Source organism: Hyalella azteca, unplaced genomic scaffold (genome assembly GCF_000764305.2).
Source record: "Hyalella azteca isolate HAZT.00-mixed unplaced genomic scaffold, Hazt_2.0.2 contig601, whole genome shotgun sequence".
NCBI lineage: Eukaryota > Metazoa > Arthropoda > Malacostraca > Amphipoda > Hyalellidae > Hyalella > Hyalella azteca.
The window spans coordinates 1,263-23,209 of record NW_025930943.1 but is presented as its reverse complement, the minus strand read 5'-3'; the positions used below and the strand labels follow the sequence as shown (position 1 = coordinate 23,209).

At 38.6% G+C, this 21,947-nt stretch overlaps 2 protein-coding genes across 2 annotated transcripts; both read left to right on the top strand.

Moving 5' to 3' along the window:
* Positions 1-503: 503 nt before the first annotated feature.
* Positions 504-11,299, top strand: LOC108674752 (C-type mannose receptor 2; the record flags this gene model as incomplete). Its single annotated transcript, XM_018162722.1, has 6 exons — positions 504-689; positions 1,094-1,209; positions 9,747-9,891; positions 10,039-10,212; positions 10,663-10,776; positions 11,211-11,299. Coding segments are annotated over 6 exons (824 nt in total), but the record flags the coding sequence as incomplete, so codon positions are not given.
* A 4,425-nt stretch (positions 11,300-15,724) lies between these two features.
* Positions 15,725-21,695, top strand: LOC108674754 (neprilysin-11). Its single transcript, XM_018162723.2, has 6 exons — positions 15,725-15,903; positions 16,221-17,645; positions 17,857-18,052; positions 18,276-18,482; positions 20,245-20,430; positions 21,047-21,695. The coding sequence occupies exons 1-6, from the start codon at positions 15,833-15,835 to the stop codon at positions 21,179-21,181; spliced, it is 2,220 nt and encodes a 739-aa protein (XP_018018212.1). The 5' UTR covers positions 15,725-15,832; the 3' UTR covers positions 21,182-21,695.
* Positions 21,696-21,947: the final 252 nt, after the last annotated feature.

Below are 21,947 nucleotides of genomic sequence, written 5' to 3'. Positions count from 1 at the left end.
CTATCGGTAATTTGATTTTCAATCTTCCAACACCTACGAAGAATTTAGTACGACTTATTGAAAAAACTAACAAGAAGCTAATAAATAAAACTAATTCTCTGGTCTTTAACAAAACTTGCTTACAAGAACTAGATATACATCTCCTACAATAACAGGATAAAATCTAGTACAACAACGTGATAATGTTGAGACATTAAAGTTGATAAAGACTCCAGTCATTAAAGGCTTTGGCTCGAGACAACGGCAGTTCAATTGGCAGAGCCAAATCAACTTCCTTGTTGACTTTCTCCTAAATTTGAAAGAAAAAAAGAGTATCTATCATATAACATGATTTTGCGTCTAAATAAAGCGGCACGTGATTGTGCTTTCGAAATTATTACAATTGCCATTATTGATTGTTTTAACTCTCATTTGCATAATTTTTCTTCTACGATGTAGAATATTTCTCCACAATTCTCAATCTAATAATTGATTCACTCGCTGCAACATAAATACAATTGTAGGCACAGCGACGGCCGAGTGTCCCACTGGCTACGAGGTCGTTGGGTCCAAGTGCATCCACCTCCAGCATGGTGCCAAACTCTCGTACGACCAGGCGGTCGCCTACTGCCTTCAGCGCTTCGGCAGGCTACCCGTCCTCCATGACGTGGCCGCCTTCACTGACGTCGCCACTTTTGTCAACGATGGATGTAAGGTTATAAAAACACGATAACTCTTAATGCGAGGTTTCATTGAACTGTCATTGAGAGGAAAGTGGAAAATTTCTCAAGTGTAAACGCAGTGTTTAAATAGAAATAACAAGTTATAAGACTATAATTAGCTTATTACTTCGTTTGGAAGTGGAATCGAGTCTTCAGGGAACAACGGAGCACAAAGGTAACATCAGTCACAAACAAAATTAAGAAACTGAACTCTTCAGAGCTCGAGTGCGAGGGGACTAACTCTATGTGTTGCCTATTTATCTATGGTTTACTTTCACAGAACATTGTGTTCAACTCGCGCTCGCTGTGCAATGAGTAGTAAAACGTAATACAGAATTTGTATGGAAGTTTGACTCGTTAAAGTCTAAATCGTTAAACGAATTTTCCATCAGACTCATCAAACACGAAGAGCGGCTACTGGTTAGGCGCGACCAATTCAACTGCTACGCACGTCTGGCAGTGGAGCGATGGCTCGGCTGTGCAGATGGGCGCTCCGTTCTGGGCTTACGTGAGTGACGAATTGTGTCATTTGAATTAGGGATAATATGATGGAGAATAATATACATATAATTTATTTTAGGTTACGTTTACTAAATTAATATTTCATCTTGAAACAGAGCGGTAACTCCGAAAATCAGATCGGTAACTCCGAAATTAATATTTTATGTTATTGAATTTAGATTCAATTAATTACTTTTCTATGATATATCATCGATTTCTATGGAAATTAAAATCATTGATTCTGATTAACATCGACAAACATTGATTCGGATTCTGGAAACGTTGAATGTGGTGTTAAAATGCACATTGATGGAGATCGTATCCTACAAAAATTGATTCGCTTTCTGTAAACATTGAATATTTTTCATTCGTGTTAAAATGCACATTGATATACATCGTTTCCGGATTTTAACAAGCATTGCCCTCTGCTACTCTACAGATATTGGTCGACCCTCACTCGCCACACCAGTTCCGCGTCATCGGGCCCATGAGCAACATGGCCGAGTTCTCTTCTGAATTCCAATGTCCACTTGGATCGAAAATGAACCCCGCAAACAAATGCATCGTTTGGTAAAAATTATCCGTGCCTATGCACGATAATGGTTAATAACCGGTTGATGGATACATATTTCAGTGCGGATCATTGCATTATTTCAATACTTGAAAACCGGATCAAATGATTCCGAATGTGTTATTTTTGCACGAAACTGCAACCATTCATATTAATCAAATAATATGACTTTAAACCCAAGATTTCCTTATTAAAGCCCTGCTGAAAATATCAGCTGCGAGGTCGTAACTAATATCTTTTTTTCTTACGGTCTTCGACACTGACATTATGCCCGAAAAAATTTCTCGACATTCAAGATGAATTTGACGAAGAGTTAATATCTTATATACAAAGAAATTGAAGAGCAAGCACACGTAAAAATTATCAACAAAGAGGAGCGTGTAAACGAAAATAAATTGAGAATAAGCGTTTCTGTCTTAGTCGCTTCCGATATTCGCTGAGCTGCTAAATTTGCGAAGGAAAAAAAATTGTATCATCGAAAAGTTCGTAATTCCCTTCCTTCCTCCCGAAAATACATTTAAAATGAAAATAATATCACAAAAATGACAACTGCAAAAATAATAGTTCGAAAGTTCAAATAATGAACGATCTAACCGCTGGGACCCTGACCAATTAATTATGCAAGCAGTGATCGTTCTCAATAATATCAAATTGAATATCTTTTGGAACGAAAACATTCGTACTCAAGCTCTAAAAGAGCAATTTCATGTCAGGATAGGAACTGTAATAAATGCGGTTCAAAATTCTCAAATTCCAAGCACGCTGAAAATGGAAGAAATCTGGAAGTCAACTATTGCATTTTGTATGCGGCTTTGTTGAAGAAAATTTAAACACACGGCTGAGTGAGCCGCAATACTGTAGCTCAAGTTGTTTTCTTCAGACCTCAATAAGGAGGCCCGCTTACAGGAAGTAATGAATCATGCAGAGTGGGAATTGAAAATGTAAAAATCAATTGAGAAAAGCTTTATCAAAAGAAGAAAATTGGCTGTGGAGAAAATATTTTGATCCATTCATGAAGTATATCAACCTAAAGCGCGTCTGTCATGGCGGCACGTCTAAGAATATGGGTCTGAAAAGCAGGACCGTATAACGTAATAAGCTTAGTGTAGCTGCACCCTGCTGCAAATTAATGAATATTTTGTTGATTTGATCATAATGCTGCCCATTAAATTTAGAAAGATGCTATCAAACTTCCTAATTTCGATGCCAACTTGGATCTTTGTCCTATAGGTTGTTTTTGTTTTAATTTCAGAGCACTACAATATAGGGAAAGAGAATGATATAAAATATTGTTATGCAGTACAAATAATAAGGCAAGACATCCAAACTGAATCGAGTCTGCATATTATGAAACTATGAACTTATTACATTATATGGCAGCGTGAAAGAAACCAATAGATCAGTGACCGAGAGGGTCGGCCGGGTGGTCGATTGGTTCAAGATCAGAGTGCCAGGAATGGAGCAGTGAGTTGTGGGTTTGATCCTAGTTACCTGTGAGAGTTCTGGTTAAAATAGACCAGGTGGCCGGGCAGTTAAGCTCAGCATAATAAGTGCAGTGAGTTGCGTGTTAACAGCCCAACAAGCGGCGAGATTTCTGCTGCATCATGAATCGGCGACGTGATATATGCGGCCTAATGAACATAGCTGACTAGTGACTCCGCTGTTCCTATATTAGAATACGGATTGTATAACAGTATTCTATGAAAGAACGACTGTGCAATAATAATGAGGTACCACAATATTATAATGACGGAATAAAAAACGAACATAGGAAATTAAATACACATGAATTTACATCAGCGAAGTGAAATTTAAAAGAGTGATTTATTTAAGTTTGAATACAGATAAATAGAAACTTAGCGACGGCTATTCAACTAGAATGATAAAATGCATATGACTCTAGCAAATAAATTTAGTTTTTTTCCAGAGAAACAAGCATCGCATTTTGTATATTGTCCTCCTCATATCAGTGCATCGCACGGCTATGTGGCAACCTACATTTCCTGTAGGATACTTATGATTGACACTGTGGTTTAAAATAGGAAATTATAAAAGGTCACTTTTAGGATAATAAAACAACAACAAACTTATTAACGTAAACAACCACAAACTTTAATAAAAATTAGTAAATGAAGATTGAACAAGGGAACCAGTTTGATCCGATCAAACACGTTCCCTGCTAAACTTATTTTAATAGTTAATGATAAGTTCACACTCGAGTAACGAAGGTCAAATTTAAAAACTTAAACTAAATTCCTAAATTTCCTCTTTACATGTCTTATCTAAGAAAGATGAAAAATTAAAGAAAATCTATGCTGAATAAGAAATTCATAAATATCTGATTGAATTGAGAACATTTAAGTCAGTTGTTATGCAAAGCGCTCGGATAGAAGTGGCTCTGCAGGATTATCGAGCGAAATGTGGTATAGTTATAGGTTACGTTAGCTGATCCTGATTAGGACACGGGTCTAGGCAGAGATAAATTACTTTTATTTCTTTTTAAGTCCGAAGACTGCCTGCCTGTCTGTCTGCCTACCTGCCTGGATTCTTAAATAACTGTTACGCAGGAGAAACATGCTTCATGATTGCTTCCGAGAGTTTATTAGAGCTTCTTTTTCGTTCTCGACGGCAGTTTTTTATCGTTTGTTCTCGTGTTAAAAAGACGTTACCTTGTATTTTTACCAATGACGAACCTCGAAGCGCTGAAGGTCGAAGGTGTCTTTGTTCCTTATCAAAATAACTTACACACGCAGTACTTGAGGCACTTCATGAATGATGAAAATCACCGTGCGTGTAAATGGAATTCAACGAACACTGAGTTGTGTAATGCGGAGTACGGAGATAATAAAGATGGATGATAAACATATTGTAATAGAAAGAGGCTACGAGCAATTGAGTAGTTAACAGTAAAATAGTATTAGCGTGATTGAGATTTTTATCCGCGGATAAAATTTAATTACTAATATTAATTAAGTTTGTGTTGTGAATTTCGCACTACTGTTTTTTTTTTTTTGAATACTTGAGATTTTCGTTCGCTTTCACTGCCTTCCAGAATTCATTCACAAGTCCTAAAATTTATCACATGTTTGGAAACAGCTCCTTCTGATCCAGTACGGCCTACATAAATCGACTTCTTACATCCTGATTGTGTTTCTAATCAATTACTTTAACCAGACTTTTGTGCTCGTGGCATTACTTACTTCTGCTTCGCTCAGTTAAACTATTGTCATTATTCTTTAAATTTATTACGTATTCAGTCTAAATCGCGGCCACTGCGTAGCTGATCATGAATTGAGAGTTCGAAAGGATGTAATGCCGGCGAATCTCTCCCGACTTCGCCGCTCTATTAGCTCGACTCCTGAAGCGACTGATAGCTTAGGTAATCCAGTAACTCGATGAATATTAATATCTGGCATTTAATGATATGGATATTGCTAATATTTATTAATGTCCTCCGAAATAGTTGTATGTGATTAAACAAATGAGATTTAATTCAAATTGCCATTTTATTCTCATATATAACTGTATGACTGAGCGTTAAAATACACATGAACGTCAAAGTAATGATGTGAGTGGTTCATATGACGTCGTGATTCAGCCTTGAAGTTCAATGCGGCAGGTCAGCAATTGGTATAGGATGTATAGCATAGATATTGTGGAGCAAGGTGGACATCGTTAGCCAATGATGCTGGAGCTTTAGATTACAATGATGATATTCATGAACCATGACAAAAAAAAACTCGAAATGCTTTCCCCCTGCGATTAGCGTACAGTTTTCCTGACCAATCGTGTACAACAACAAAAAAATTATAACAACTTTTCAGGCTAAATAAACAACACTGTTGTTCTTTGTACGAAAATGTGCAAATGCGATCTCTCCTACTAGTAATTTATTCAAGCATGTTTTCGTGTTGAAATCACTGCTGGGTTGATATGAGTGGGTACACATGCCTACAGTCATGTTAGGACCGTGCCAGTCTCAAGTGGTCTGCNTGGTCTGTCCTATCATGTCGATAAGAGGTGGACTTACCACGGCGATTTGTCGATACGTTTACCGATAAGATAGTCTGTCGTTATGAACGATATATGGCGACAATTATTGTATTATGAGGCTTTTTATTTGCATATGAAAATAAATGTATATTTTATAAAATAAACTCGCAAAGAAACATTGCAGGTGAGCGTTGTTATGAAGCCTGAATTTTTAGAGTTGTGATCATTGGGCATAATTATTAACTATCAAGCGCCTGAAATAAAGAGATCGCAGTGGTTTATGCTTCATCTGCATCATCATCTTCACTGTGTAGTAAAACTTATATTATAAAAAATCTATAGACCATTTGGGATAGAAAATCGTATAGATTTGCAGCTGAAGTAACATCAAAAAACAATTATACAAAATGAGAAGTAAATAAATGGATACCAACATTGTCGGTGTCAATAAACAAACAAAAACACTAAGAAACTAAATCGCGTGTAAAAAGTATTTGAGTGCTGTGGATTGTATTATTTTCAACGTTTGATATCAACGAAGAGCTAAACGAATAGCAAGCTGCACACAAATTCTGGTCAAAATGTTACTTGTACAATAATTTATTTACAAAAGAGAACCCGAATTCTTTTTTCGAGACCCAGTGTCTGCATGTAGAATTTAGCATGAATTAGGTACACGATGATAGGGAGGGTCGCAGGTGCTGAGTTCCCAGGGCGTCGCCGTATAATTAAGGGCTCCTCAAGAGGTCCTCTTATCTTAGCAAGGCCGCGTCCTGCGCTCGCTGTGCCAGGGGCCTTACTTTCAAAATTCGCTAAGTGAACATAAGTACTTACGCTCTATTTTCTTGTCTATGATTGGTGAATTTTGCTTGAAAGGAATCTCTTAACTTTTTTTATGTATGGGCCCAGGGTCCATATTTTCAAGAAAAGTTAAGAGATCGTAAGTTCATCAGCCAATCATTGACGGCCTTTCAAGCAAAATCCACCAATCATAGACAAGAAACTGGAGAATAGGGCAACCGTGGGCCATATGTGAGTTGGTGGCTAGATATTTCAGATGCCTACTTAGATTTTCCCCATGATACATTTATCATAACTATTACTCCGTGTACATTACAAGATCAATATCCAGTTTAGGGATCTTTGCATAAAAAGATTAATTATTCGCCAAGATGTCAATGTTGAGGAATTGAGAATTGATCTTGTATATTTCATCAAATTGAATATTGATGAACAAGTATAATCATCGTTTATGAATAAGTATATATCAGAGCAATGATTTTTATCTCCGATATATGCCTCATAAAATATTATAATTTTAATATTTTGAAAAATTTATGTAACAAGATTATTGGTATGAGTACTGTTAAAGTAGGTGGCATAAACGAGAAACATCGATGATTCGATTGCATAACGAAATGATTTTCGCTGACGATATCAGTGATCTAAATACAGGCTCTGGCAAATTATCATAGTTTTCGAAAACAGTCTGAAATCTTCTAATTTTTTTACGAGTTTCTAAGTCATAGAAATTCATGGATGAAGAAGTTTTTCAGTCATAGACGTAGCTAGGTATCAACTTCAAGTAACTTTCACTAATATTATACCCTGTTGATTGTTCACAATAATTCTTCTTACAATTCATAAAGATGCAGTATTAGTTTTTTTCTCGCCGTGCGAATTCAAAATATGCATTGGTTTCACGTGGTCCGTCAATATTTGTCTTATTAATCCGGATTCTTAGTTCTAAACCTATATGAAAATCGCATGGCACTCTTGAACGGATTGCTCGTTGTACTGAAGAAAGGGGAATAATGTATTTCTTCGGGTGTGAGGATACTCTCTATGTGTTGCCTATTTAACTCTGGTTTACTTTCAAAGAACATCGTGTTCAACTCGCGCTTGCTGTGTAATGAGTAGTAAAACGTAATACAGCATTTGTACAGTATTTTGACTCGTAGTAGTCTAAATCGTTAAACGAATTTTCCATCAGATTCATCAAACACGAAGAACGGCTACTGGTTAGGCGCGACCAATTCAACTGCTACGCACGTCTGGCAGTGGAGCGACGGCTCGGCTGTGCAGATGGGCGCTCCTTTCTGGGCTTACGTGAGTGACGAATTGTGTCATTTGAATTAGGGATAATATGATGGAGAATAATATACATATAATTTATTTTAGGTTACGTTTACTACAGGCTCAGTATTTTGATAATTTTTCTAGATAAAATAAAAATTTACCGGGGCACATGCCTGAGGCCAGCTTTTCCTAGCTCTGCACTTTGGTTTCTATTCTCTTGTGTAGGCCAGCAAACTACTGGGCACTGTCGTCTATGAGGTCAAAATTGTAGGGCAATTTAAAATGTAATTTTCAATTCCATTAAAAAGTGCATATACCACGCAAGTTCACAAACCCTACTTCACAAAATTCGTTCTTAAGCAGGCAGAAATGCATCTGACCTAACATATTTACGTAGCCCGATTTTCCACCTTAGACAAACCTGACCAGAACTAACCTCATTACAGACAGTTCATTAGCTACGGAATGTGGCAAGGCAAGGCTAGTCCACAGTTAGAGCATTTGCTGCAAGAAGGTGAAGAGTTTGGGCGGAATAAGTATGTTAGACCAAACGCAGAACTAGTTGCTTTGGAGCGCACGTGCTTAATTAAGTTCTGGGTTTGGAGTTTTTTTTGCTGTAAACCGTCTGGAACTGATCGGGTTTCCGGTGTTCCAACGTTGTCTGCGGTTTCAGTCCCGTGCTGAGGCTGGGTGACTCAAGGACTGATTTTAGAGTAGAAATTGTGGCCTACATCTGCGCCCCTAAGTGAACAATGGTAAAAGGCGACTACGATGTCCGCAGTACCTGGCTTTGAAAATAAACATTTTAGCATATCAAACATTCGAATATGCATTATGCGCCAGATGCCGTATGTGACGGGATGCATATTGTGTGATGTTTTTTTTTTTTGTTAACTCAAGGATTTAATTTATGTATGACTAAGAAATGCGTAGGCATATTTTTATTTCGTGACTGTAACGAGGAATCTCCTTTGCTGTGATATTACCTGTCGGTAGCGTTGCGTTGCAATCGTCTGCTAAGCACCACTCGTCGTCTTCTAGCCCCGACCACGTTTAGACTAATTTCTATGATACAGTATGTTAATTGTAAATTATTACTTGACCTAGGATTTATTCGTTTTAACGTGCAATAATTTGGTCAAACGACTTTGTTTTTATTGTGATAATCGTAATGATTTACTGTTGTACGAGAATAAACTCGAGTATATTTGTCAGCGTTCTGGTACCGTTCGCGTCTCCCGTGTCGTGAAAGTTAATACCTTCCACGCTCGGGAGTAATCGGAATTTGGCAGTGTACTAACTAGGGCAAGAACCCCTAGTCTCTGCAGCTCGTCGTTGACATCTCGGTGCGGCTAGTTCCCGTACCATTTGCTATCCATCTATGTGATTCTTTGCAGTGTATTAGGGCTAGAACTCCTAGTCTCTGCGGCTGGTCGTTGACATCTCGGTGCGGCTAGTTACCATACCCTTTGCCTTCCATTTTGTTACTCCCAGCTGTGTATTAGGGCTCATACTGTGTGGTTTCTCGGCTGTTTGTACCCCTGAAGTGTCAATCCTTTTTCAGTGAAGTTTTGGACTAAGACGAATAATAAATTGTGCGCCCTCGTATGAAGAATCTTGTAATTCGCCTGAAGATTACCAGTATACTACGAAAAATTCCTTGTGTTCATTCCTACTCTCTCCAACGCAAGGGAATTTAGAGTCGGACCAAAGAGCGATTGTTTAGCCTTTGTGTTTAGAATCAGTACGAAAGTCTCCACTAAGTTGGCACGCTACCCGCAATTATTTCAATTTCGTGGTGGTGTTTCAGGTTACACGTGAACCGCGAGTTTCGGTGATTCGTTTCACTTCACGATAGCATGACTTGCCTAATTTATTAGCGAATTCTCATGCTTCCTCAGAATGCTCCATCGAAAGGGATATTTGAACCCAATGGCGGGAGAACGGAGGACTGTGCCGGGATCTATTCCTCTCGGGACTGGGCGGTCCATGACTTACCATGTAACACCAACTGGAATCCTGTGTGCTCGAGAAATCCAGTGAATGGTGAGGAATTCTGTTTAAATAACATTCAGCACGAAGAAAGTAGCAGTTCTCAGTCGTATATCTATCCAGCTACTAAAGGTATACAAATTAGCAGTAACACATTAATTAATGCAGTTCCATATCACATTAATTTTCATTTCTTCGCAGGCTTGTGCGCACATCCGTTTGGTTTGGTGGGCACGCAGTGCGTTCACGTAATTCTCAAAGAACACAACTGGACTGACGCGCGCACTCAGTGTGGATTGGTCGGTGGAGACTTGGTCATTCTAGATGACTACGACAAGTACAGGAAACTGTTCCTCTACTTCCAGCAGCGTATAGGTGACAAAACACATGACAATTTTGATTGATAAATGTTGATAACATATGTACATAGGTATTCGAGTTTCTTAAATTTGATCTGACTTTTTTGCAATTACGGATGAAGTGGAGATTATTAGAAGTATACTAACGCCGCTCTGTTATTGTGGGGAACCCATTTTTTCAAATTAAATTGTTTTATTTTCATTTATCTGACGTACCTAAATGGCTTCAGGAATCAGATGTCTCGATAGTATGTTATTTCTTTACTAAATAAACTAAGAATTTACAGTATGTATCATGCCATGATTCAAAATTGCTAAGATTTAGAATAATATAGTCATATAATTATATTATTATAAATGAATGAATCAATGAATTATATATTATCATAAATTATAATTATATATATACTATAATTATAATTCATTATCTTATTTCAAATGCATTGTATTTTCTTGCCTTCAAAAGATTGGAATCTAAGCGCACTGTGGATTGGCGGCTCAGACCTAGCCGTGCAGGGACAGTGGCGCTGGGTTGATGGTTCGAAGATGGCCATGGGGTTGCCCTACTGGGGGACGGTGGGTGAAATTATAATAAAAATAGCGGTTTCAGCGTTTATTAGGCCGTAGGCCTGTCGCCGATTCTTAATATCGCAGAACATTTACAGAATTTTGCGGGCTTGAACTCGCAACTCACTGCTACAATTCTGCTGTGCTTAACCGCCCGGCCTCCTCGCCGATCCCAGAAACTGGCGCTGGGATCGAACCCGCGCCTCTCTAGTGCGCCAATCTTGGTACTCTGAACTGTAACCACTGGGCCACCCTGCTCACCCAATATCTACCAATAGTGGAATACACTAAATATTGCACTCTATAATCAACGGAACAATTTTTTCTGCCATTTTCTCACTATCTTGAACGTAGTCAATGTTAATCAAGTCTTAATTATTGGTAATGAGAGTTGCCCTCAAGACCGCTGTTAATTTTATTGTAAATTGTAAGAATTTTCGTGTTCAGACGCTTGTGGTTCAATCGTTCATGTTTTTCATCTCAAAAAGCACATTTCTCAAAATCAAACCACATATCACTCCACTTATCAAAAATAGATTTCTAGGAAAAATTTTCCGAGCAAAAAAAAGCGCCACGACATAGTGAACATCTTGCATGAGAGTCAAACATGAAGTCCTCCGTGATCACGAAGTTCTCCGTGATCATGAAGTTCTCCGTGATCATGAAGTTCTCTGTGATCATGAAGTTCTCCGTGATCATGAAGTTCTCTGAAGTTCTCCGTGATCATGAAATTCTCCGTGATCATGAAGTTCTCCGTGATCACGAAGTTCTCCGTGATCATGAAGTTCTCCTTGATCATGAAGTTCTCCTTGATCATGAAGTTCTGCGTGATCATGAAGTTCTCCGTGACCACGAAGTTCTCCGTGATCATGAAGTTCTCCGTAATCATGAAGTTCTCCGTGATCTTTGTTCCCATGACAATTAGCGTAATTTTCATTTTGTTAGCCCTGAAATTTCGTGAACTAGTGGGAATTTACTTGAATGCTCTTTGCTTTTATCTTTCTTGTGTCATTTCCGATTTTAGCAAACAAATAACCAAGACTCAAGAAGATAAGTCGTTTCAATACAAAATAATCGGCGAGGGAAAATTCTTGGAAAATTTGGATTGTTTTCACCAAGTTTGAGTGGAACCAAATACGTCGTTATTTGTTTAAAGCTTCTGTTAATGTGCAATAATTTATTATTTTAAAAATATTTTTCTGTTTCATCAATTCATCGAGGCGCAGCCCCTCTAGATCTGCGAGGCGCAGCCTCTTTAGATCTGCGAGACGCAGCCCTTCTAGACCTGCGAGGGGCAGCCCATTTAGAAGAATACTTTTCATTTAAAAATGCTGCGAAGTCCTTCAAGTAAACACCAAAAGAACACACCATTAAACATACATGGAAAAGAATCGGGTTCACACTAATGCTTCAAAACGGTTCTTTTAAACACCAATATTTTCCGAAAAGATAAATCATTCCACATAAAAATTAAAAATCACAGTTGAAATTTTGACTGCAGGTTCAGTTTTTTGGCCTTGTCTGGCTGAGGAAAATCTCAAGATATTAAAAAAAGTGCATTTCATGGTCGAAACTACAGCAAAAATGGAACTGGTGTAATGCAACTGAAGCTTTATTGGACAATGTATTCGTTTACGACACGTGTATAAACTAAATTGAAATTATGAAATGCTACATAACCTCAATTATTGGAACAGTGTCCAGGTGTGGAGCTTCCCAGGCCTCAATATTGGAAGGGTTCGATTTTATGGTGGCCCAAGAAATGAATAAAATTCTTGAAAATATTAAAGAATTATTATTGTTGGATTGTAACTTTGCCTAGAGTATAATTAAGTTTGAGTTGTGAATTTCGCACTACTGTTTTTCGTGAATACTTGAGATTTTCCTTCGCTTTCACTGCCTTCCCGAATTCATTTACAAGACCTAGAATTTATCGCTAGTTTGGAAACTGCTCCTTCTGATTCAGTCTGGCCTATATAAATCGACTTCTTACATCCTGATTGTGTTTCTACTCAATTATTTTAACCAGTGTTTTGTGCTCGTGCCATCACTTACATCTGCTTCGCTCAGTTAAAATATTGTCATTTTTCTTTCAATTTATAACATACTCGGTCTAAAAAAAAAACTCTAAATCGCGGCCAGCGCGTAGCTGATCATGAATTGAGAGTTCGAAAGAATGTAATGCTGGTGAATCTCCCCTGACTTTTTGTCGCTCTCTTAGCTCGACTCGTGAAGTGACCGATAGCTTAGGTTATCCAGTAGCCACGGAAAATTTACAGACGCGGCAGCTTCTGATTTGGATTACCAGAAGCTGGGGCGACTCTAAATTTTGTGAGGGTAACTCATGTAATATTAATTTATGGGATTAAATAATATGAACATTGTTAATATACAGTAATGTCGTCTAAAAAACACGGATATGATGAAATGGAAGACATTTTATTCAAATTATCCTTTCGGTGACGTCAAAGTAATGATGTGAGTGAGTGCACGACGTCGTGTTTCAGCCTTGTGGTTCAATACGGCAGGCCAGCAATTGATATAGGATGTATTGTATCGATATTGTGAAGCAAAGTGGACATCATAAGCCATATCATAAGCCAATAATACCGGAGCTTTAGATTACAATGATGATATTCGTGAACCCATGACGAAGTGTTAATGAATGTCTAAACATATATTTAAAAATACACTAGAGAGAAAAGAGCTCGAACTGCTTTCTTCCTGCGATTAGCGTACAACTTTCCTAACCAGTCTTGTGCATCCGAAGAAAATTTATTAAAACTTTTCAGGTTTTAAAAAAGGTTTGAATAATACTGTTCTTCTCTGTACGATCGTAAATGTTCAAATGTGGTCTCTTATACCAGTAATTTTTAGCGCAATTTCTCATTTATGGAAAAAATGTCCTATTGCGTGCTCGCCATGTCCGTCCGTCCGTCTGTCTGTCCATCCATGACTTCTCGTTTTCGTCGACGAGAAAATGCGCTCTCTGTCACTCACTGCGGTGAGTACTGAGTTTTATTTTTTAAAACATGTTTTCGTGTTGAAATCACTGCTGGGTTGATATGAGTGTGTGCACATGCCTATAGTCATGTTAGGACCGTGCCAGTCTCAAGTGGTCTGCCTTATCATGTCGATAAGAGGTGGACTTACCACGGCGATTTGTCGATAAGTTTAGTTTACTGATAAGACAGTCTGTCGTTATGAACGATGTATGACGACAATTATCGTATTTGTGGCTTTTTATTTGCATACAGAAAAATGAATTTATTTTTATGGAATAAGCACGCAAAACAACATCGCAGGTGCGCAATTTTATGATGCTTGAATTTTTAAAAAGTTGTGCGAACATTTTGCATCATTATTAACCATCAAGGGCCTGTAATGAAGAGAGCATTTATGCTTCATCTACATCATCATCTTCACTGAATGATAAAACTCATATTATAAAGTAATCTACAGACCATTTTGGGGGAGAAAATCGTAGATGTGCAGCTGAGGTAAAATAAAAAAATAATTGTATAAAATGAATAAGTGAGTAAATGGATACCAAAATTGTCGATGTCAGTAAACAAAAACAATGAGAACCAAACTTTATCGGATGCAAATAGTATTTGAATTGGTGTGGATTTTAGTATTTTCAACAGTTAATATCAACGACGAGCTAAGGGAATAGCATGGTCAAAAGGTCAAAATTTACTCGTACAATAATTTATTTAAAAGATTAACCAAATCCTATTTTCGCAACCCAGTGTCTGCATGTAGAATTTGGCATGAGTTAGGTACACGACGGCAGAGGGGGCCTCTCATCAGGTGCTGGGTTCTCAGGACGACGTCGTATAAATGCTCCTCAAGAGGCTCTCTTATCTTAGCAAGACGGCAACCTGCGCTCGCTGTGCCTGCAGAAAAGGGCAGCCGTGAGTTGGTGGCTAGATATTTCAGATGCCTCCGTAGATTTTCCCCATGATAAATTCTTCATAACTATTATCTATGCGCATTGCACATGAATTAATCCATGTGCATTGCTTGATCCGTTTCCCCGTTTAGGGATCCTCAAATAAAAAGATCAGTTATTCGCCACGATTGAAATGTCGAGGAATTAAGAATTTATCTTTTATATTTGATCAAGTTGAATATAGCTGAACGTGTCTCATCATCGTTTATGAATAACTATACTTTAGAGCAATAATTATTATCTCCGATATATACATCATAAAATATCATAATTTGAATGGCTTCAATTATTTATATAACAAGATCATTAGTATGAATACTGTTGATAATAAAGTCAGTGGCATAAACGAGAAACATCGATGATTCGATTGCATAACAAAACGATTTGCGCTGACGATATCAGCGATCTAAATACAGGCTCTGGCAAATTATCATAGTTTTCGAAAACCGTCTGAAATCTTATAATTTTTCTACAGTTTTTAAGTCATAGAAATTCATGGATGAAGAAGATTTTCAGTCATATACGTAGCTAAGTAATCAAATTTAAGAAACTTTCACCAAAATTATACTCTGTTGATTGTTCACAATAATTCTTCTTACAATTCATGAAGATGAAGTATGTTTTTTCTCGCCATGTGAATTCAAAGCATGCAAAGGTTTCACGTGGTCCGTTAATATTTGTCTTAGTAATCCGGATTCTTAGTTCTAAACCTATATGAAAATCGCATGGCACTCTTGAATGGATTGCTCGTTGTACTGAAGGAAGGGGAATAATGTATTTTTAACACCAGACACACGCATGATCACGCATTATTTTATTATATAATCATTCCCAGTGACCGATGAACTCGGTATCATTAAAAATAAAGATATTACTTTCATATATGATCCATTTAGTGACCGCATGTGCATGAAGGAATTGATCATAACGCAACCTTTTCTTAAATAAATTCAATTCATGAATGATTCATTGTAAGCACTGCATCATACGTACGAAAAATGAGCTCCAGAAATATCTTGAGTTAATTCGAGACAAGAGAGAAATCGAACTGAACTTGATTACTAATATTTTCTGCCAACTATAACAGATAAGAAGTTTAATTGGTCTACAAAACATGAGGGTTGTGAGTGCGAGTGTGTTGATGGTGTTGCTTGCGGCCACCCTCGCTGCCGCAGCGCCTAAAAAGTGAGTGAGATAAACAGTTAACAATAATTACCGAGAGATCATTAATTTGGATAATACGTTTCATATGATTGGTCACATCACGATTTATGGAGCATTGAAAAAAAAAAAAATTAATGCAATACGCTGGTATTTTTTTCTAAAGATCAGTTGAACAATCAGTCTTAAACGATTACCATGCATTATGTGAGTTTATACATTATAGAAGTTCTGGATTTTGATATATTATGATTTTGGTGACATAAATGAATGTGTTAGCTTTAGCTTGCTGGCTTATTGTCATAAATTGCAGTTAAAATCCTCTATGTGCATAATTACAGGCAAGGATCAGACTACAAACCGCTGCCCTCGGTCAAGAAGAACATAAACGGTCGGGCTGTTGAAGTTTGTACTACTCCGGAATGCACGTTGTCTGCAGCTGCCATCATAGAAGCACTCGACCTAACCGTTGATCCTTGCGATGACTTCTACCAGTTCGCTTGTGGTGGCTGGGCGGCCAAAAATCCAGTTCCAGATTCATCGTCCAGCTGGTCTCAATTCAGTGTCCTGGATGACCAACTGAGCAATGCCATCAGTAAGATCTTGGTTGAACCTGTTGACGTACAAGAGCCGGCACCCATCAACCAAGCGAAGTGGCTCTACGCCCAGTGCATCGACGAAGCTGCCATCGAGTCTGCAGGGACAACTCCTTTAACAGACATCCTGGCCGAAAACGGAGGATGGCCAATGGCCAGTGGATCTTGGGTTTCTGCGCTATTTAATTGGGAATTTACAGTGGCATACGGAAGACGAGATTACGGCTACAGCACATTGTTGGATGTCTGGGTCTTCGCAGATGAGAAGTCAACATCTGAAACTGCTCTGTATTTAGACCAGACCAGCCTTGGCATGCCGAGATCTGTTTTGACCGATCAAAGCAACTACGAAGAGCGTTTCCAAGCATACAAAACCTACATAAAAACAACAGCTCAAATAATCGCCGCTGATTTGGGTGAAACCGTCGATGAAGCTGCTTTGGATCAGCAAGTGGAAGACTTGGTGGCATTCGAGGTAGAATTGGCTGCGATCACAACACCGAGTGAAGATAGAAGAGACATCGAGAGAATGTACAATCCAATGACCATTGCTGATTTGGATGGTCTAATGACAGGATTTACGGTCTCCTGGTTGTCTGTGCTCAACTTCATGTTCGCGAATGTTGGGATTACACTAGAAAGTTCGTCAAGAATCATCGTTCAAGAGATTGAGTACATCCAAAAGCTTGGGGATCTTTTAGCAGTCACAGATCAAAGGGTCGTTGCCAACTATTTACTGTGGAGGTTTGTGAAGGATTTAGGAGACGACACAAACGCAGCCATGAGAGATGCGTCCTTCCAGTATAACAAAGTGGCAAGTGGAGTCTCTGTCCAGCGATCTCGAACTGATGTTTGTGCCGATGAGACTAACTCTTTGATGGGCATGGCCGTTGGTTACAAATACGTGGCGCAGTACTTTTCGGCTCAAGCCAAAAATGAGTCTAATTATCTCGTTGAGGATTTGAGAACCGCCTTCAAGGACCTGCTTACGGTCAACGAATGGATGGATGATGAAACCAAACCTCTGGCTTTAGAAAAAGCTGACGCCATCAACAAGTTCATCGGTTACCCGGATTGGTATGAAGAACCCAATGGCCTGGAGGATTACTATGTCCTTCTGACAGGCATAACTGCCTCTTCATCCCATTTTGAAAACATCAAAGCTGCCAGGTAATTGCAAAGTCCACAATTGCACATTCCACTTGTTCACATGGTCTTAAACATGTCACCCGAATTTTGAGTTTTTGAGAACGGTTGAGGGCTGACGTCTAATTGGCCATTGGTGTCATCGAAACGTGTCACTGCTATTGTCTTTCTCTCATCATACGGGCTTTTGCATTTATCGCAAAAATGTAAACTTTTTCTTCAACTGAATACACAGGTTGTGGTGGAGCAGCACAGAACTGGATGACCTGGGTGCTCCCACAGACAAGCAGCAATGGTTCATGTCCCCCACAACAGTCAACGCCTACTACGAGCCGGAGTTCAACTCCATCACCTTCCCGGCCGGTATCTTACAGCCTGTTTTCTACCGCGCCAACACCCTACAGGCCATCAACTATGGTGCTATTGGGCAGGTGAGTTAACCTCTATTAACTGAGATATTGCAGCGATGCCAACTTTTGCGTTTTACTTGTGGAGCGTTTATTAGACCTGCCAACTTAAGTAAGATTCTCTTAGTCATATTGAACCGCAGAGTGGCAGTGAAAGTTAAAAGGATCGTAATCTAAATCATGCTTGAATTTGTATTTCATTGTACAATATACGACACTCGTATTATTGCTATTCATTGTATTGCAGGTGATGGGCCACGAAATCACGCATGGCTTCGACGACCAGGGAAGCCAGTACGACAAAGACGGTAACGCCATCCCGTGGTGGTCAAACGCGACGCAGCAGGCGTTCAAGGAGAAGGCGCAGTGCGTCATAGATCAGTACGAGAGCTACACCGTGCCTGAGATCGACTACCTACTTCCTGGGGCGCATGTCAATGGGATTAATACGCAGGTTAGTCGATCTTGTCTAGTATTATAGCATGAATTATATGCGGATATTTAGTATTGTAATATTAGCGAGTGCATTGCAGTATGCTATCAAGGTTAGATGCTGATATTATTTATTATAATATTAGTAAGTGCATATGTCCATTGCAGTATGCTATCAAAATGTGCATGTCCGCGGTACTTCAGTTGCACCGGGCAATGATGCTGCGGTTGTTGGTTGAGCGTGAGAATGAGATTGCTTTTTCTTTCTGTTCTTTTAGCAAAAATACGACCTGCATGAGTATAGAATTTTAGTAAAAACTTCTGACAAAAAATTAGCTTTTAGTTTTCTCACAGTCATCTGTTGCTCTCATGGAGTCGAGCTCATGAACAATAGACATTCTACCACATTACTTAGGGAAGAGCTTTTAGGTAGACGTTTGTATGGTAATATATCAATTATTGGTAACACGAGTTGCATATTGACTGCTGTTTGAGGCAGCATGAGAGTACCGTGCTTTCTTGTTCACTGAGTTGTTTTGAGTTACTGTGCGGATTAAAATTCAGCATTCCTGTTAATTTTATTATTTACTGGCATATATTTCATAAAGATTTAAGGGGAGCGTCTAGGTCCAAAGGTCGAAATTTTGGCTTTTCCGGTTTTTAGGCTCATCTTAAAGCTTACTTTCTGATGCATCGAACGGCACTAGAACCATCGATGTACGTTGATTTATGTGTTCACGACAGAAGGGGGAAAGGGGTGGGGGACTTTCAAAAATTCCAAAGTGGGAAATAAACTATAAAATGTGCACTTCACTCGGCTAGAGCTCAGTAACCTCACAGACAGCACGCGGGATGGCGTTCATTTAGTGGCTCCATGCACCGATGACTGACTTTGAAGTGAGTTGATGCTTACTTTTGGTATCTAGGCTACGTTACGTGCCGCGCGGTGGTTTTTTGCCTCTGCTGAAAAGTTGTCAAAGCTGAAAACCTCTCTCACGTCAATCCTATCTCCTCCTACAGTTTTGAAGCTACATCAATGACACCATTCGATTAGGAAAGGAAAGATCTACGAACGTCACGTGGTCGTTTTTCCAATTACGTTATAGTTCGGATTTTATTTTGCAAAAGGTGGGGGAGGGCGGGGTAAAATCGAAAAATTTCGAAAAATATCGGAAAAAATGCTCCCACACCCACAAAAAATAGAAATCCAAAAAACTGCCAAGTGAAGTTTTTAGATATGGTTCTTACGCATCGAATGATATGTGTCTCGATGTTGTAGCTTGAAAATCCTAGGTTCTAAAGTACCTCCTTTTTGGCCGCTTTCTAAGAATTCCACGTTTTCTTTCATTTTTTTCGAAAAATTCACGCGAAAAAAGTCTTAGAATTCCGTTTTACATACGTGTACCAAATTTCGAATCGATCCGTCTGTAAATAACCGAGATAAAGTTGTCCCAAGACGCTCCCTTTAATATTAATTATAAAGTTATTACGGGTATTCCTGATAGGCGCCTATATATAGTATTCATAGCACTCGAGGTTGACTGGACAGTGCAATCGGAATGATTGTTACGAGAAAGGCAAATTTAGTAAACGCTACGGCATTTAGCGGAAAAGTTGATGTATTATAATTCAATATTCCTTTATCGATACTGTACATAATTTTTTACCTTACTTTAACTTATCCTATATTTCTTATCGCGTTTTCTCATTTCCCATCCTGATTCCTCAATTGATATTTATTTTTTAATTCCTTCGCACCGCACTCATTCCTACTTCATGTGCAGGGTGAGAACATCGCAGACAACGGCGGCCTACGTGAGGCCTACTTGGCCTACCAACTGTACGTGCAGGACCACGGAGTCGAGCCTCTCCTGCCAGGGCTCGAGCAGTTCTCACCCAATCAAATATTCTTCCTGAGCAACGCCAACGTCTGGTGCACCTCCATCACCGACGAGGGACTTCTTAACCAGGTCTTATACTTTCAAAAAAAGTTAAGAGATCGTAAGTTCATCAGCCAATCATTGACGGCCTTTCAAGCAAAATCCACCAATCATAGACAAGAAAATAGAGCGTAAGTACTTACGTTCACTTAGCGAATTTTGGAAGTATGGCCCCAGGTCTTTGGATCGTCAATGACGTTGAAACATCTCCCAATTTAGTTATGAATACATTTAAGATTACTCCATTATTATGGGTGTAGGCATCAAAGCGGTAGCTCCGCAAAAGCTTGTTTCATGGAAATTAATATTTCATCTTGAAACAGAGCGGTAACTCCGAAAATCAGATCGGTAACTCCGAAATTAATATTTTATGTTATTGAATTTAGATTCAATTAATTACTTTTCTATGATATATCATCGATTTCTATGGAAATTAAAATCATTGATTCTGATTAACATCGACAAACATTGATTCGGATTCTGGAAACGTTGAATGTGGTGTTAAAATGCACATTGATGGAGATCGTATCCTACAAAAATTGATTCGCTTTCTGTAAACATTGAATATTTTTCATTCGTGTTGAAATGCACATTGATGTACATCGTTTCCGGATTTTAACAAGCATTGCCCTCTGCTACTCTACAGATATTGGTCGACCCTCACTCGCCACACCAGTTCCGCGTCATCGGGCCCATGAGCAACATGGCCGAGTTCTCTTCTGAATTCCAATGTCCACTTGGATCGAAAATGAACCCCGCAAACAAATGCATCGTTTGGTAAAAATTATCCGTGTCTATACATAGTTATGGTAAATGGTTGATGGATATATCAGTGCTTATCAGTGCTTTATTTCGATACATGACAAAATCATTTAAACCAATCAAATAAATCCGAATGTTCTTGCACAAAACAGCGGGGACAACGCTGTTTTGGGGATTAATAATTCAGGATTAATAATTCATATTAATCAAATCACATAATTTGAGCGTAAGATTTTCCTATTAAAGCCCCGATGAAAATACCAACTGCGTGGTCGTAACTAATATCTTATTTTTTACGGTAATCGACACTGAAATAATGTCCGAAACAAATTCTCAATATTCACGATGAACTTGATGAAGAGTCAATATCTTAAACACAAAGAAACTGAAGAGCAAGCACACGTGAAAGTTATTAACAAAGAGCAGCGTGTAAACGGAAACAAACTGAGATTGTGTGTTTCTTTCTAAGGCGCTTTCGACATCCGATCACCTACTAAATTTGCAAAGGAAAAAAATTGTATCATTGAAAAGTTTGTAATTCCTTTCCTTCCCCTCAGAAATGGCTTTGAAATTAAAATAAAAGTTCGAAAGTTCAAGTCGGTCTAACCGCTGGGATTTAGACCAATCATTTATGTACGCAGTGATCGTTCTCAATAATATCAAATTGAATGTCTTGTGGAACGAAGAAATTCGTAACCAAGGTATCAAAAACAATCATGTCAGGAAAGGGATTGTAATAAATGATTGTAAAAAGGTGATTGTAAAGGGATTGTAATAAATAAGGG

What these genes read in the sequence shown, in the direction of transcription:
- LOC108674754 (XM_018162723.2), top strand. Translation starts at nt 15,833, where the DNA reads ATGAGGGTTGTGAGTGCGAGTGTGTTGATGGTGTTGCTTGCGGCCACC. An exon ending in GCTGCCGCAGCGCCTAAAAA is followed by an intron (nt 15,904 to 16,220) that starts GTGAGTGAGATA and finishes GCATAATTACAG; the next exon opens with GCAAGGATCAGACTACAAAC. An exon ending in GAAAACATCAAAGCTGCCAG is followed by an intron (nt 17,646 to 17,856) that starts GTAATTGCAAAG and finishes CTGAATACACAG; the next exon opens with GTTGTGGTGGAGCAGCACAG.